The sequence below is a fragment of the Neofelis nebulosa genome, chromosome 2, assembly GCF_028018385.1.
Source record: "Neofelis nebulosa isolate mNeoNeb1 chromosome 2, mNeoNeb1.pri, whole genome shotgun sequence".
NCBI lineage: Eukaryota > Metazoa > Chordata > Mammalia > Carnivora > Felidae > Neofelis > Neofelis nebulosa.
In genome coordinates, this window is record NC_080783.1 from 97721760 (window position 1) to 97738757 (window position 16998).

The 16998-nt window shown below is 39.7% G+C and overlaps 1 protein-coding gene across 7 annotated transcripts in view; it reads left to right on the forward strand.

The window, feature by feature from the left end:
* The window catches only part of NCKAP5 (NCK associated protein 5), a 980982-nt gene that overhangs the window by 684511 nt on the left and 279473 nt on the right, over positions 1–16998 (forward strand). For all 7 annotated transcript variants that reach the window (XM_058715464.1, XM_058715465.1, XM_058715463.1 and 4 more), the window contains one exon: positions 7846–7995. In XM_058715464.1, the coding sequence (XP_058571447.1) occupies positions 7846–7995 (150 nt within the window). The remainder of the gene's footprint in view (positions 1–7845; positions 7996–16998) is intronic.

Consider the following 16998-nt stretch of genomic DNA (forward strand, 5'->3'; position numbering starts at 1 on the left):
TAAAATGCCAACATAGTGACACACAGTGCCTCTTACCTCTGCCCTGACTTGGGGTGCTTCATTCGTCCTTACAGTCCTGGACTGACCTAGCATCACGCCCCAGGGATGGGGTAGGAGACAACAGGGCCACCATATTGAAGTCAAGCCTTTGTACCACAACCAGGCAACTACACTCCCAGTGGGACTGAAGAGGGAGAGGGGGCCAGAAGGTTTAAACTTCTTTCATCACTTTTCTTACTATCATTGTGACAACCAGCTGCCTCTTTCCTACCTCATGTAAATCTCTAATGGGCAGGTTTCTCCTTATTTTTTCAATCCAAAGAAAGGGGAAAGCAAGCATTATTTTTAAATTAGGAAGGCTTTCCCAGCAAGGGAGTTGTAACTCTTTCACACTGCACATGTAGAAACTATCTCTTGGAAATTTAGTGTTCCTTGCTGCAGAATTAATAGTTATAAACAATTAATGCCATCTGTGAGAAGGAACAATCATAACATGGTGGGCACTGAAGTGTCAGACCTCAAATAGGAATTTCCCAAGGGCATCTTGTCACACTAATATAGAGTGGTTTCTATTATATGTCAATATTTGACATCTATTACCGAAGTAGGATTTAGCAAGTTATGGGTGACTATGTCCCAGTTTGCCTGGCTTACACCTACTGTCCTAATTTACTACGAATAGCCACTATCCCCCTTTAGTCTCCAGTGGGTATTGGTTTGGATGATTAGTTATGTGTCCATTTTACATATTAATTTATAAAGAATTAAATATGCAGCCATAAAAGCTTATCTGAAGTGATTTATGTTTTATGCTTACACATTTCATCCAGAGATCCTTAAGCATGGATTAGAATCACCTGGGATGTTCTCTAAAATGAAAGATTCCTGGCCCCACTCCTAGACACTGTGACTGACTAGTGCCGTAGTTGGCCAAGGTATCTGCGTTTTAAACAAACAACACTTCTTCCTTGTCACTGCCACCCTGACTCTGATGCCAATTGCTGTTGGCCCACTACGTGAACAACAGTGACCCAAGGAAGTGTTAGTTATTTGTCATTGTGGGAGGGGCTTCTTACTAAACAACCAAAATTACAAGATGATTTACAAACTATGAGGTCTCATTTTGTGAAACTGTCATTTTAATCATTGTTCAGTGAACTCCTACTTAGATGATTGCAGTAGTATCTTATTTTCCCCACATCTATGCTAACCTCCCTCCAATCCATCCTTCACAGTGTACCACAGGGCTAGTCGAGAACACAAATCTACCCTGTCACCTCTTCGACATGCACATACACAGGTGCGCAGAGGAAAACAATGGCTTCCCACTGATCTTAGGGTAAAGGCAAAGTTCCTTGACTTGTGGCATAGTCCCATCAGCCCATCAGGCCTCCTTTCAGACTTTTTAAACTGACCTCTCTTCTTCCCAACTCATAGTCATTTCCTGGCTAACTCCCACACTTTTCCGGCCTTTCTTTTGCATCCTTCTGTTACTTGTTCTTAGAGCAACTGAAAAGTCTTCCTCACAATGCATATAGGAGTACTGTTTTACATTTGCTTGTGACATTTTGAGTAACTGTCTCCTTCCTCAAGACTCTACGCTCCCGAGAACAGGGGCCACCTGTGTTTTTATTCACGTTTCTTCCCAAGACATCTTCCACAGTGCCTGGCACATAGGAGCTGCTCAGTAATTATTTATTGGATGGATGGATTAATTAGTTATTGAGTAAGGTGATCACATGAAACTTTCCTTGGGTCCCACTGTGTGCTGGGCTGGGGGAAACTGGTGACCCAAAGATGAGTAAAAGATGCTTTTGGGGGAAGCGCATTATGATCGTTTTCCTCCACAGTGTTTTTGAGTGAACAGTCACTGGCCATCATTGAAGAGCTACGCTGCATGCTCTCTGCTCCCTGGACTGTCATCTGTCTGAGATGAACCGATATGACCCAGAGCTTTGTGTTGATTGATATTATTTTACACAGGCCTGATGATGCTGACCACTTGAGAACAAAAGATGAGGGCTCCCCCAAAGGTGAATCATTACCCTGGTAACCACTTAGAGAAACTTACAGCGCTAAGGATTGCTTTATGTACTGACAAGGCAAAGTTTGATTTAAACCCTTGGAGAGTAACTGAGCTCCTAAATCTTTAGCTTCCTGCATACTGGCTGGTATTTGTTGAGGCAAACAAGCTTATGGTCTCAACCATATATGAAATATGTGGGGAGTGAAAGTTGTTTGTGTGGTGGCCTCACTTTTATAGAATTCACTGCTGATTAAAGTCCATAAAGAACTAAAACATGAAAACAGGTCACCTCTGGAATCAACTTATTCTGTTCACAGTTTGACATCCTCAGGAGTAGACTTGGCTTATTTTATTTATTTATTTATTTATTTATTTATTTATTTATTTATTTCTACGTGGAGGTTCAAGAGAATATATTTCATTTACAACCAGATGTTTTTGTCTTCTCTCTTGCCATGTGTATCACAGATGATTATTTAGCAAAGAAACTAAAATCTGGTTGAAATGAGTTATTTACATGTAGATAGAATACAGATACTTGATTTAAAAAATATATTGTCATGCTTTTATGCATCTAATATAAATTCAGTAGCTAGCTTTTCTGAAATGGGCAGTAGTGACCTGTCAAGTACGGTATAGCTGTGTTTCCAGCTCTCTCAGATTTTTTTCTCTTCCACCACTTCCTCTTTGCTTATTTTTCTCTTGCTCACCTACTTATGTAGTATATGTCCTTTCTATCTTCCCTCTTTCTGGTTGTTACATTATACTCTAACATTCTCACACCAGTAAGTGGTTAGGACACAAAAGTGAAGGAAAGGACAGGAAAGACCATCCTACCTTCCAGATTGGTTTCAGGGCATTTACAGTACAGAACACAGCAAAGTGTGCTTTTAGGATGGTGACTGGTCTAAGCAGTGGACAGATATGGCTTTCTTTCTTAGTGTCATATCACAACAGTTGCAAGTCCCCTCTTTGCCTGTAATTGGCATTGGCAGTGCCCTGCCCATGCTCCAGAATCATCTAGAGTACTCCTTTGACTTCCAGCTATCAGTGTTTGTGCCAGGGGGTACTTCTATGTGAGAAGTATGGGTAGTTTCACTGCCTATGGCAGGCTGGAAATACCAGGAAACTGACATCCCAGCAGGTAGCCACAACCATTGATTCTTATGTGGTTGGTGCCTAAAAACTCCAGCTCCCTCACCTCTGGGGTGGAATGATTCTGAGCCTGTGTTTGGCCCCATTTTTCTGAGTGTTCTGTGGTTTCAGCTGTAGTTGCTTTGTGTTATGCCCTTTAATGGCTCCCATCCCTTCCCTGGTCACTCTCATCCTTGTGTTGCCTGGTTTCTGAGATCTTCATTCTTTAAGAACTTAAGCTAGACATTAACCAGTGATATAGAAACACTAACTCAGGAATTAAGCTGCAAAGTGATATTTTTCAGGGGGCCACATTTGAAAAACCTTGACTTTTCCATCAGTGTCCTTCATCCTCTGCCCCCTCTGCTTAGGAGGTCTCCTCTTCACCATTCCCACCTGTGCTGTCCCTCTTTATTTCCTCAAACAGCTCAGTTTTCTGTATCTTGAGAAAGGTTTCCTCTTATCTCTGTGATGCCCTTTGGCTACAGTTTTTTGTATTTCCTTCCCATCCCTGCCAGACTTTCAGATAAGCATCTATGAAAATTGCCTCTATTATCTCTTTTTTTCACTTTTTGCTTAACCACTGACAATGTGGGTACCATCATCACACTTTAGCTCTCAGGTCCCCACTAATAACCTTCTTATTACAAAATGTAGAGGCTCTTTTTCTGTTCTCCTGTCATCTCTGCCACCATTGAGCATATTGACATGTCCTTCCTGAAAATTGTGTTGTGTAATTGAATTGCTAGAACTTTAGCCATGGAAGGAGCAGTTAGTCCAACCGCTTCATTTCACATCTGGGTGAAAACTGAGAACTAATAAAGTTGGATGATTTTTCCCAGTAAGGTGCAAACATGTAAAAGCTGGGCTTTGAATCCAGGGCTTCTGACCTTCCATCTAGTATGAGAACTGTTTTTGGGAATTTTTTGTTTAAAAAGTTCACAGTGTTCCTAGTTTTTATTTCTTCCTATATAAAGGTGTCCCTGCCAGTCTCCTAGCTCCTTCCTTTCGTAGCCCATTGAGGCAGTCAGGATGAGGTTTCTAAAATGTAAACCAGACTCTTTCAATTCCCTGATTAGCCTCCAGTTCTCTATTGCAGTTGGAATAAAATCCAAACTCCTTTCATGCTCTGCAAGACCTCCCATGTTCTAACTCTTTCTCTGATGACATTTCCTACTATTCTTGCTCTTACAGTCACTATGCTCTTACAGTCACGGACTCCTTCCTAGCTGGTCAGCAAGGAAACCTTAGCCTTGCTTCTGGACACTGGCCTTGCTCTAACTTGTTTGGAATGCTTTTATCCCAGACCGTTGCTTGACTGCTTCCTCCTCATCATTTGGTCTCAGCTCACATGGCCACCTTCTCTTATGCTGATACACCTTTCATTGATATCACCCTATCTAAAAATTTTCTTTAGACACACCGCTGACCATACATCATACTGTTTTATTTTCTTTATAGCATTTACCACTAGCTACAATTATATAACTTCTTGATTTGATTTGGCGTTAGGATGTTTCCCATCATCAGAATATAAATTCATGAAATGTAGGAACTTTGTCGTGTCTGCCATATGTCCGGCACCTAGAACAGCAAATGGCCAATAGTTCACACTCAATAAACATTTATAGGATGAACAAATTAATGAATGGTGTCTGAATTTTTATTACTCATTTCCCAGAATCCTTTCTTTTTACTCTACAATCCTGTACTCACCTACTCTCTTAATATTTTTGTGTGTTAATATAATCTAACTGGTTTTCTCATAAACCAGTAGGGACAAAACTTAATTCCTTCCTGGGGGCCTTTGTTTCAGTTTTCTCTTCAACCAAAAAATCCCACTGTTTGTCTCTTTAACTATTCAAGTTGTATCACTGTATCAAAGCATAAGTCATGTTACATTACCATGAAATTACATCCCACAGTCCTCATTGATCGCCCTTTCTTCAAACTGTGTAAAATCACTCGTGCATTTTATGTAATCTAAGCACTCACATATAATCTATATCATCTTGAATCGTTTCCAGTTGTTTCATATAATAATATTTAGGCACTGTGCCTAGACACTTTGTGTGTGTGTGTGTGTGTGTGTGTGTGTGTGTGTGTGTCTACAGTCAATCCTCATTATGTCTGGATTTTGTATTTCTGAATTCACCTACTCCCTAAAATTTGGTTGCAGTCAATATGTGCAGTGCTTTGATGGTAAATTTAACAGAACAGTGAAAACTCTGAGTCACCTAACACACACATTCCCAGCTGAGGTCAAACAAGGTACCACTCTGCCTGCTTGTTTTTGATCTCCTACTGTAAATAAATGTCCTTTGGTGTTCTATTTAGTACCACACTTTTCATATTTTATGCTTTTTATTAGTGATTTTGCTGTTCAAAATGGCCTCCAAACATAGGACTGAAATGCTACCTAGTGTTCCTAAGAAGGCTGTGATGTGCCTTATGGAGAAAACAGGTGTTAGATAACTTTGTTCAGGTATGCATTGTAGAACTGTAGGCTGCTAGTTCAATGTAAATGAATTAACAATACATATTAAATAAGGTGTCTTTAAATAGAAACACTCATAAATCAAGACAATGTATTGATTAGTGCTGACAATGTTGCCTACAGGAACCTAACCCTGTATTTTCCCTAGAAGCAGTATTTGCTAATTCAGTGTTCATGGCAACTTTATGGAACAGAATTATCAGGAATAATGAGAATTGACTAAATATGTGTGTATGCTCTATTTTTTGGCATTAACCTCATTTAGGTATTTAGAAGACATAGAAACCAAGAGCTATTGAAATTTAAGGAGTTTGCCCAAGATTATTTGCCAAGCAGGTAAATGGTAGATCTGGAATCCAGTTGTCATATAACCAAGTCTTTTGGTTTCTCATTCTCCACACCAGTAGCTCTTGTTTGTTTTAATTAGGTGTAGAATCCTAATTATTATAAGACATAAAGTGAGGAAGGGGGAGAAAAAACATGTGGAATTGGAGGAATGAGCAAACCATGATTCACACAGAGAAATAGATGTAGATGGCATTTTTTAAAACATGGCTTGCTTTACAACCCCAGTTTAGTGTTGAGACTGTAATTACAGTCTCAAATCTTAAAAGAGAAATAAAAGGACCTCTTCATTTCAATTGGTAACTGTATATACTTTATGTTCCTTATCATGGAAATGAAAGTCTGACAAGTGACCAGACCTTAAAGAATCAAAGCATTAAAAATGCTGTCATAAACTGGATTTTTGCCCTGCCCTGAGGATGTCCACCTTAAACTTGCCTGACATTTATCTGGGCTGAAATACATGTGCTATAGAAGTGAACATATCTGCCTGTCGTATGTGGTTAAACATGCCGAGGCCTGATTTCATAAAGAGCTCTCACCTTCCTAACCAATTGTGCATTTCTATAGAGAGATGACAGAAGAAATTATATCTTGAAATCTGTATAGAGGAGTAACATGAGTCAAGTTACCGTGTGGTCTTCAGGTATATGTATATACCTATATACAAATACATGTATATCTATATATATGTACTTCTACATTAAGACATATTTTACATACTTTATAATTTATTTTCAAAAATAAGTTAAATCAAACATTTTTGGAGCCTCCAAAGCACTTTTGTGAACAGTTTGGGAACAGTTTGAAAACCTGAATTTTCCCCTTGTAAGTAGATTGTACAGGGACCTAGAGGTTAAGAATTCTAGCTTTTGTGCTTCTTATTTGTAAATGATTTTATTTAGTGCTAAATGTAAAGAAGTCTCTCACCTCTGATGTTGCAATTTAGCCCACATGGTTGACAACCAGTTGTATTAAGACAAGGACTTCTGCAGTGTGTTGTTAGAATTAAATAGTGTGATGGAATGATGTCACCTGGTTCCGGAGCACATGAGTATTAATATATGTATAGAATGGATGAGATTTTTCTTTTCATATGATATTCTCTTGACATTTCTTTTTCCCTTGAAAACAAGAGGCAATCATAAGGCTCAAATTAACACTTCTCAACTTCCCAAAGCTGCCAGCGATAAGGTTGAGTGAGGAGCTTCCAACAGGGAGGAAAGACAAGATAAAAACATTTTATGTCTGCCTCAAGGCTATACGACAAATCCTGAAGTGTTAGAAAAGGAACTAAAGGGTCCTTAAGAGCTGTGTCATCAAGCCAAAGGAACTAATTGGTTTCAGCTTAGAAATCTGAAATCACTATCATTTCAATATTTCATAATATTTTATTTTCCCTTAGAATAATTAAATAGTTGTATGTCCAGTGACTTTAATGATCTTACGTTTTGGAGCTAAGCTCTTCACATGTCAAGGTATAAGGGTTGATTTATTCTTTTTTCCCAGTTTAGAGTACAGCTGAATTCCATGGTGCAGCTAAAAACGGATTAACCGCATGATCCCATCCTAAGGTTTTTGTTGGCTGGGTCAACTCCAACAGGGCAGAGGACTTGTGCATTCAGAGGTATTGACCCAATGGCTTTATCCTGCGAGGATTCATTAATTTCTCTGTTGTGTTTTACTAATATAAGCACCACTGAGAATTTGTTTAACAAAATCTTCTCTACTTCAGCCCCAAAAGAATGCAAAAGCAATAGAGAGGTTCCAAACTTTTATGCTTTAGACTCTTGTTTATTTTTCAGGGGAGATTACCGTAAGCAATAATTCTTTCTCACTTCAGGAAAAACTGTCAGAGGAAGAAAGAAAACACAAGGAAGCTTTGGAAGGTCTTCACATGGTGGTGGATGAGGATTCGAGGAGCGAAAGCAGCAGTGTCGACGATGGGAAAGAAAACACCAAACTGCTGTTGGAAAGATTGAAAGCTCTAGAGGTAAGAAATGAAACAATTTTTTCATGTTTGAGGAAAAATGACAGTGCTCTGCTTCTTTTATTAACATTGGTTTTGAGTGAGAATAAGTCTTCCTTTCTCGGTTCTCCTAGACAAATAGGATCCTAAGATCTCCTATTGTGAATCATTTGCAATTGATGAGTAAGCGGTTAAAATTTGTAGCACTAAGAGTCTTGCCCTAGTGACTCTGATTGGAATGCCTTAAAAAGTGTACATAGGACAATAACTCATTTTAAATTCAGTTCAGCCCTCAAACTGGATCAGTACTCCTAAAATGGCATGCACTCAAGGGAAGGTGCTGTGTGGTATTTCACTTTGTTTTCCCAATGCCTAATATAATGAATACTTGAGTGAGTGAATAAATAAAATATCCATTACTATATAAAGATGATTGCAAGAAAAAAAATTTTAAGTAGTTGAAGCATGTCTTAAACAAAAACAATAACAACCTATGTGGAAATTTAGCATAGAAAACAGATACATGTAGAGGTGAGGCTGAGCTAAGGGTACTTTAAGGAGGATTTGGAGCCTCCAGAGCGCTTTGGAACCACTGGTCTTTTATTTAGTGGCCTTTGACATCCCTGCAAGTGCTAAATCCTGAACATTTATAGAAGTCTTCAAAGAACATTCCAGTTATTCTTTTTTTATTTTTTTTAACGTTTATTCATTTTTGAGAGACAGAGACAGAGCATGAATGGGAAAGGAGCAGAGAGAGAGGAGACACAGAATCTGAAACAGGTTCCAGGCTCTGAGCTGTCAGCACAGAGCCCAACACAGGTCTTGAACCCACGAACCATGAGACCATGACCTGAGACAAACTTGAATGCTTAACTAACTGAGCCACTCAGGGACCCCACATTCCAGTTATTCTTGATTGATATCTCACATGCTGAAAGACTCAGTGAACATGCCTTTTTCTATGAGTTGATTTAGCATAGAATAGGAACAGAATTACTTTTTAACCAGCCTATGGTGAGCCCATCTCATCTTAACTAGGTGCAAGGATCCTTCAGCTAACATCTACAAAATATAGTTCAACAGTAGGGTCTACAGAAGCCTGAAAATTAATGTGAAGAAACAAGACCCCAGAGACCTATGCTTGGTTACTGCAATTCTGCCTCCAATCTACCATGTTGTCTATAGTGAGCATGCCCTTTCCACACTAATTTCCTCAGCAAAGGTAAAGCAAAAGAGTTAAGATTATGGACTTTGGAGCCAGATTCCCATGTGTTTTTTTGTTTTGTTTTGTTTTTTGTTTTTGAATCCCAACTCTACTACTTTCTAGTTTTGAAATCTTTGGTAAGTTCACTAGGCTCTCTGTGCCTCTGTTTACTCATCTGCAAAAATGGGGATCATAACAGTAACCTACCTTATAGGTCATTGATGCAGAGTTAATGTCTGCACAGCGGTGCCTGGCACATGGTCTCCTCCGTCCACCTACTGCAAGGCTCCTGACTTCTGCTAAATCATTTTTGTCCTTATTTACCTGGTTATAATGATTAACACAAGAACTACGAATGAAAAAATTGAGCTACTCCACAAATGAGTGACTAAGGATTGACAAGTTAAGCAATTGATACCAAACATGGGGCAGAAGAGAAGTCAGTTTAGGGAGCTTCTGGCAGCTCCCCTGGGGCAAACAGCCAGGAATCAACCTTATTTTCCCAAAGCTTCTCATACTTGTGTCGTTTCTCAGACAGTCACTGAGGAAGGTGGGAAAACCTTCTCAAGGGAGACTGAGGTTGCTCTCTGAGACTTTTGAGAAAATCATAGCTTCGTTTAGAGTTTGAATTACCTGGATGTAATAGTAGAAATGAGTTGATACTACAGTTTCTTATTTCCCCAGAACCATGTGCTTAAATTGTTAGTTTTATTCCTAACTATAGTGACAGTTGCTCTTAGTTCATCTAATTGTCACTGAGACAACTTTGTGAAGGACATTTTATTTAATCAAGCTAAGAGGTATTTTAAAAATATCTTTGGCAGCAAATGTTTCTTAAACCCTCGTTGAGTAAGAGAGAAACAGTATTTTTTTTTTCTTTCACAGAGATCTTTATACTTCAGGCAACAAGTCTTGCGTCCATTAGTTGGATGCAATTGATGATATCTCTAAGTGTGATTAATCCGCACAATTTTAATCCACAAAAATATTTTATTGTCTAAATTAGTTTCTTCTGGTCACAGTGTCACTGCTCGTTTCCTAAAATTTTTTGCTCAATATTAACTGAACTCTATCCTTGCCCACAATGCTCACCACCATCTATTTGAATGGAAAATAAAAATAGATATTCATTATATATATTTATATTTTTTCATTAATATATATGTGTGTGCATATAAAATACACATACAAACCATATATGTGTGTCATACAATTTACCTATGAATTTAATATTTTACTTAATTTAATTTTTAAACATCTATTACATGTGCTTTCTGTATAGAATCTTTTGCTTAAGTTAGCAGTTATTGTAGGAAAATTGAATGCACTCAGAGCTGGGCATAGTCCCCCCACCCAGATGTATACACTTTAACAAAATGTTCCTCTGGAAGATGGCAGGGGAATTAACCATAATGCTTCAAACTTACTTTGGCAAAATTTGATGTTATATAACAAGATTTTAGGAAAACAAAAAATATTTTCCATCAGTGTATTTTTGAAACACTCACCTTTGTGTACCCTAATCTCTTGGCTCCTGGTGTTAGAGGAAGTAGAGAGGGATGTTCCATAGGCTGATGGAAATCAGCCTTTCTTAATTCCTACTCCCCACACAGTTCCCAGGAAAGTGTGCAAAAGGAGAAGATTCATAGACTTAAATTCCAATATTATGTTCATGATTAATATTACAATAATATTCAAAAGCTACCTAAAACATATCTGAGGAGCCCCTGAATTTGAGAATTGAGTTCATATTGTCCAAGCACATTATTCCCTGACCTGAGGAGAGTCAAGTGTTCCCAGCCCCACCCCAGGATTGTTCCCTGTTGTGGTCCTTTCTGGGGCTTAGTTCCTACTAAGAGCTTCAGTCCCTCTTTCTTTTCCTTTCAGAATCAACCTCATGGGAAACGAATCCTGTTACTTAATTTTTCCAAAACCCAACCCCACAAAGCATATGGGGACACATATTCACTAAAGGGTACTCCATGGCAGAATATTTCAAAGCTAAGGGCTTTGAACTTGGTCTTTAGTTAGCTGTTTCCTCCAAGTCCTCCAGCTACAGGGCATTTCTCCCTTGCCCCTTTCTTAGTCTACTGGCACAGGAGGTGGCCAGGTCTTTCCCACTTGCTCCTTCTCCCATGGCCAAGGCCCCGATCACTAATTATGCAGAGCTCTATACTCTGTCCTTGTACTCCAATTCTGGTCTCATTCAATCCCATTCCCAGAATTCATCAAGGTATTTTGCTAAATAAGACATTTACCTTCCAAAAACAGCTCCAGGGCCAGAAATCAAAATAATGATTAATATCCCCTCCTCCCCCTCCCCTTGTGAATTATTTTCTCTCTGCTCAGTATCTTGGTTTCAGTAATTTTCAAGTGTTCATGAAGAAGGGTAGACCATTACCCTCACCACCCAGCAACTACTTTCCCCTCCCTAGATTGTAATATTTGTTTAGGTTCCTGATATCTGGTGGAGGAGCCATTTGGTGTATTTTATATCTGTGTCATAAGGGCCACATGGGTCATTCAGATGCCACTTGCACATTTTCTGTAACTTTATAGTGCCAGTTATAGTGTTTTCTAAAAATGTTTCATTTCCAAGACTTGTGTTTAAGAGACTGCTTACTCAACTTAGGATCAAGCTCATCATTTCAGTAGCACTTCCCTGTCACAGGCCACATCTGTGAAAGGACCACCCCTCTCTCCAACCCTATCCCTGACCACTGATTCAAGGGATTTTCCCAGACTTCATCTCCACAATCCATTGACTTGATCTTGTGTCTTCCCTGGGTTTTGGCCTCAGGATTGCTTATGGATTTGTTTATGGGCATGTTCCTTGAAATGCATGATTTGCTTGCCTCAGGCCCCTCTCCCCACATTCCCACTTGCTCTTTCTCGTCACTCATTGACCAGCTGCACACCTGACTAGAAAAGGGCTGGACATACCCTTTTCTCACTCTCAACTCCCATAGCATCACTGATTCCCAGACTCTAGCCAGAGGGAGAGCAGGCCTGAGACAACCTGGGAGTTCTGAGCCTCCAGGTAAATGCTGATGCCTTAGCTATAGCCTCAAGGTCAGAGGAACTTGGCTTCTTATATAAAAGATTTACTTTGTGCGGAAAAATATGGCAATTAAATATGTTAAAGTAGATAACAGCTTTTTCTACTCAGTTATACCTTTCCATGAAAGTATGACAATTAAAGTGCTAAGCATAAGCATTTTTGCTAATCAGTAATTCCTATTTAAAATGAGGTAGTTTAAAATAATAATTCTCAAAGCTGTCTGCACATCACAATTATATGTTGAGTTCATAGTCAATAGATACTTATTGAATACCTTCTATAGTCCAAACACTAGGAGTAGATCAATTTTCATGGTCCAAAACCCCAGTGAACAGAAACAGAAATTATACACTTAAATAATAAATAAGCAAGCAAACAGATAAATAGACAAATGGGTGACTCTGAAAAAGAAAAGTCAGGTGAGATAGTCTAGGGAGAGTGGAGAATAGAAACAGAGGAGTTATTTACCTACAATGGCAGCTGATACCAGGCCATAAGTAACACAAAGGAGACAACTGAATAAAGACATGGACAGTGGACAAAGGACAAAGAGAAACTGCAGGTGAGGAAGCCTAGATATGGTAGAAAAGTTGGCAAGTTAGAGAAACAAAAGAAAGATCTTTGCCCTAGGACACAGGTATAAGGTTAAAAAATGGGAAGAAGATGAATTCGGAGGAGTAGACAACGGCCAAACCCTTTAAAATCTTATAGGCCACAGTCACAGAAAAGACTTTTTGAATATAATTATGAATTTAAAGTGAAGTCATCAGCGATCGTTAACTAGGGAAATAACATGGTCTGACTTGTGCTTTAGAGAGACAACTCTTGCTGCTTGTGGGCTAATAGCAGGACAGGAAGTCCAAGTGGGAGGTAGTTTTAGAGTCTAGATGGAAGGTGTTAGTAGACCGGTCTAGAACGGGTACCTAGGACTAATAGGAAATAATAATATATAATAATATCATTAGACCAGTGGACTAGAGGGGAATAATGATAGTGACAGTGGTGGCAAGCTCTGACTTAGAGCTTAGTATGTCCAAGCACTGTTCCAGTTTATCTACCTGTCTGTGAATATAGACATACACATGTATGCACACACGTGCACATACACACACACACTATTTTAATCTTTATAATAACATTGTGGGGGTGGGTAGATAAGATTATCATCTCCATTTTACAGATGAGGAAACTGAGCCCCTAAAAGCTAGGTAAGTTGCCCAAGGCTATGCAGTCAATAAGTGTGAGAGTCAGAATTTGAACTCCAGTATGGTTCCACTATGTTATGGTGATAAGAAATGGTCAAGTAAGTATGTATTTTAGAAGCGAAGCCTACTGGCATTACTGAAGGATTGGCTGTGGAATGTAAGAGAATGTGAGAAATCAAGAGTGACCTTTAGGTTCGGGCCTTAGCAACTGAATATGGGGTTGTAGTAGATCTCTGAAAAGAGTCAGGCTTGGAGAAAAGATGACTTGGTGAAAGGAATATACTATCATCAGTTCGTTTTGTCCATGTTAAGCTGAGATTCCTACTAAACATTCAAGTGATGTTGTTTGGTAAGCAGTTGGATACTCAAGGCCAAGGTCAGGGCTGGAGGCATATAGATTTGAGAGTCATCAGCATATAGATGGCATTCTACGTTATGGGACTTAATAAGGCCACATCAGAAGTAAGTGTAAATGTGGACCTTAAGAGGGCAGAGGACAGACCCCGGGGGTGCCCCTCCATTAGAGGTCTGGCAGAGGATGAAGAGCTAGCCAACAAGACTGGGAAAGAGTCATTAGTGAGGTAGGAAGAAAATCAGAAAGGTGAGGTGTCATAGAAGTCTAAAGAAGAAAGTGTTTCAAGGGCAGCCTTGTCAGTACCATTAACAGAATAAGAAAGATAAAGCACGGAATCCATCACTGACTCTGGCAAGGGATGGGGAGAGCTAAAAGCTGGATGGCAACAGTTTCTGATGTGAATGGGTAGGATGGCAAGGAGGTGGAGAAAACACATACAGGAGGCTCTTTTGAGAAGTTTTCCTGTGAAGTGGGGCCGACATGGGGACAGTCCTGCCTGAAGAGAGACACAGTACAAGCCCTTAAAAACAACAGCAAAGAAAAGCAGGGTACTGTTCAGGGCATGCTAGTGTGCCAATAGGAGTGCTGCGGTGGAAAAGACAAAATCCCTGATGCAGGAGAGAGAAATAGAAATGTAGGAGTGAAATCCACAGGGGGTGAAACCCGGGCAGAAACTGAGCTTCTAACACTTCAGGTGCCTAGATGACAACCCAGGAAACTCCAATGCGTGAGGTCTGAAATGGAGAATCAACATCTGTGTTGTCGTCAAGCCCTGTGGGAGATTGAGATGCACAGCCAGGATTGAGAACCACAGATGGTAGAGTCTTAGGGTGATATTAAAAGCTCTTCAAAAACCTTAGGTTCAGTTCAGTACCAAACACAGTCTTGAGTAGACCTTTCCACGAATGTTCAAACTCAGATGCAGAAGTCCCACCCTCACGTGCTCAGTGCCAGAGTGTGTTGGAGCCTGAGGAAAGCTTGTAACCGCAAGTGCTCTGAAGCATCTTCTGCCCTGCCTGGATGGCTCCCCTGACATGGCATTGGGGGTGATACACCGGGCTTAGCTTTGGCTCTCTGCTGATGAGAGGAGGTGTCATTTCTTAACATTCCCAGTTAGCTTTAAGTTCTTACCTTGTCCTTCCTCTCACTTTTACCCTCTCCTATCCTAAGATAACATAAAAGGAAATTTTAAAGGAATAAAGCAGTACGCTGGTGGTAGTCTGAATAGAAATCCTTAACTGTTTCCTTCTCATCTTTAAATTCTATGACAGTCTGCTGACAGGTAACTCCAGACATCCCTGTCTGAAAGCATCTGCTGTATATCTTTCTCCTGATTAATTTGTATCCAACTGTGGGTCACCTAGCAACAATCACAAAACTAGGATTAGAGACAAAAACTTCTCTTCAGCAAAGGGGCTTGAAGTTAAAAAAAATCCTATGTCAGTATATAACTTTTTACTAGCAATTTTCTGATTATAAAAGTAGCAGTCATATCATAGAAAGGAAAATACAAAGCAATAGAGATTGTAATCATACCACTCAGAAATATGTTATATGACATGTCTATTTCCATTTTTTCTGTTGTACTTAATCAAATTAGAAAATTATAAAATATCACATTATACAGTTTAGTAGCTTGCTCCTTTGTGTAATAAATACATCAATATTATTTTTCTATCTTAATTCTAAAATATGATTTAATGGCTGTGCAAAAATTTGTCAAATGGATACAAAGTACCATTTATTTAATCTCTGGTTTAAATACTTAGGTTGTTGACACTTTTTCATTATTATAATGTTGTGATGAAAATTCTGGTACCTAAGACTTTTATGCATATATTTTAATATAATATTAGAATATGACCATTCTTTTAAAAAAGTAAGGGGCTCCTGGGTGCCTCAGTCAGTTAAGCGTCTGACTTTGGCTCAGGTCATGAGCTCACAGTACATGAGTTCGAGCCCCGCGTCAGGCTCTATGCTGACGACTCAGAGCCTGGAACCTGCTTTGGATTCTGTGTCTCCCTGTCTCTCTGCCCCTCCCCTGCTTGCCCTCTCTCTCTTTCTCTCTTTCTCTCTCTCTCTCTCTCATTCTCAAAAATAAATAAACATTAAAAAAATTTAAAGTTATGTAAGTAGGCAGATCTCTTCATATCTAATTGAGAATAAATGGCTCTCTGAAATTAATAATTCCAGAGGTGACTCTGGTGGGGACATCACAGTTAGGGAAAAGCCCCCAAGCCACCCTTTAGGGAGCCACCCTGGTTGTTCAGTACAGGATAAAATGATAGGATGGTTCAGGAGCTACTCAAGCAATTCCAGAGATCTGAATTCTTGGGAAAACTTCACCATGCAGGCCATCCTGCTCTTCTTTCAAAGTATTGTTTGTGATTGTTCTTTCAATCACAAATCATAGAGGCTTTACTCTGGCTGAGTTAGGCAATAGCATGTTGCCAGAACTAGAGACTGAGGTATAACGATGGCTGGAGGCACAGGTGAATGCCGAGGTTCAGGCCGGTCAGGGAGCAGCTGCCCTCGCTCAGCTTTGCCTTCCTCTAAGTAGGTTCCATTCTTCTTTTTAAGTTTTTGTTGTTGTTTTTGTTGTTTGTTTTGAGAGAGAGAGAGAGAGAGAGAGAGAGAGAGAGAGAGAATGCACACAGGGGAGGGACAAAGAGAGAGAGAATCCCACACATGTTCTCATGACCATGAGGTCATGACCTGAGCCAAAATCAAGAGTCTGACCCTTGACCGACTGAGCCACCCAGGCACCTCTGAGTGGGTTTCATTGTTACGCAGGCTCTCTTTATGTGTTGGCAAAGATGCAACCAGAAGCTTCCAGGTTAGTGTCCCACTGAATCAGCAACACCAGTGAAAGGATCGCTTCTCTTTCTAGTAGTTCTGTGAGAACTCCCAGATTCCAGAGAGGGGCGACATTGGCATGTGTTCATACCCTGGCCATTGGAGGGTGGAGCATCTCGACTGATAGGCCCATCAATTCCATGATCTGGCAAAGTTCTAGTGTTTTGGTTAGTTAAATGTCAGAAATGCTTTCATATCACTCAGGAAGGTAGGTTGGTGCTTAGATATAGTCTTTTCCTTCTGTGCCTATCTTCTTTCTTCTAACGCCCTTCCACATCCTCCTTCACCTCCTCCTTTTCTCCTTCTTCTCTCTTCTTCCTTCTTCTTCATCCTTGCCACTCTCTCT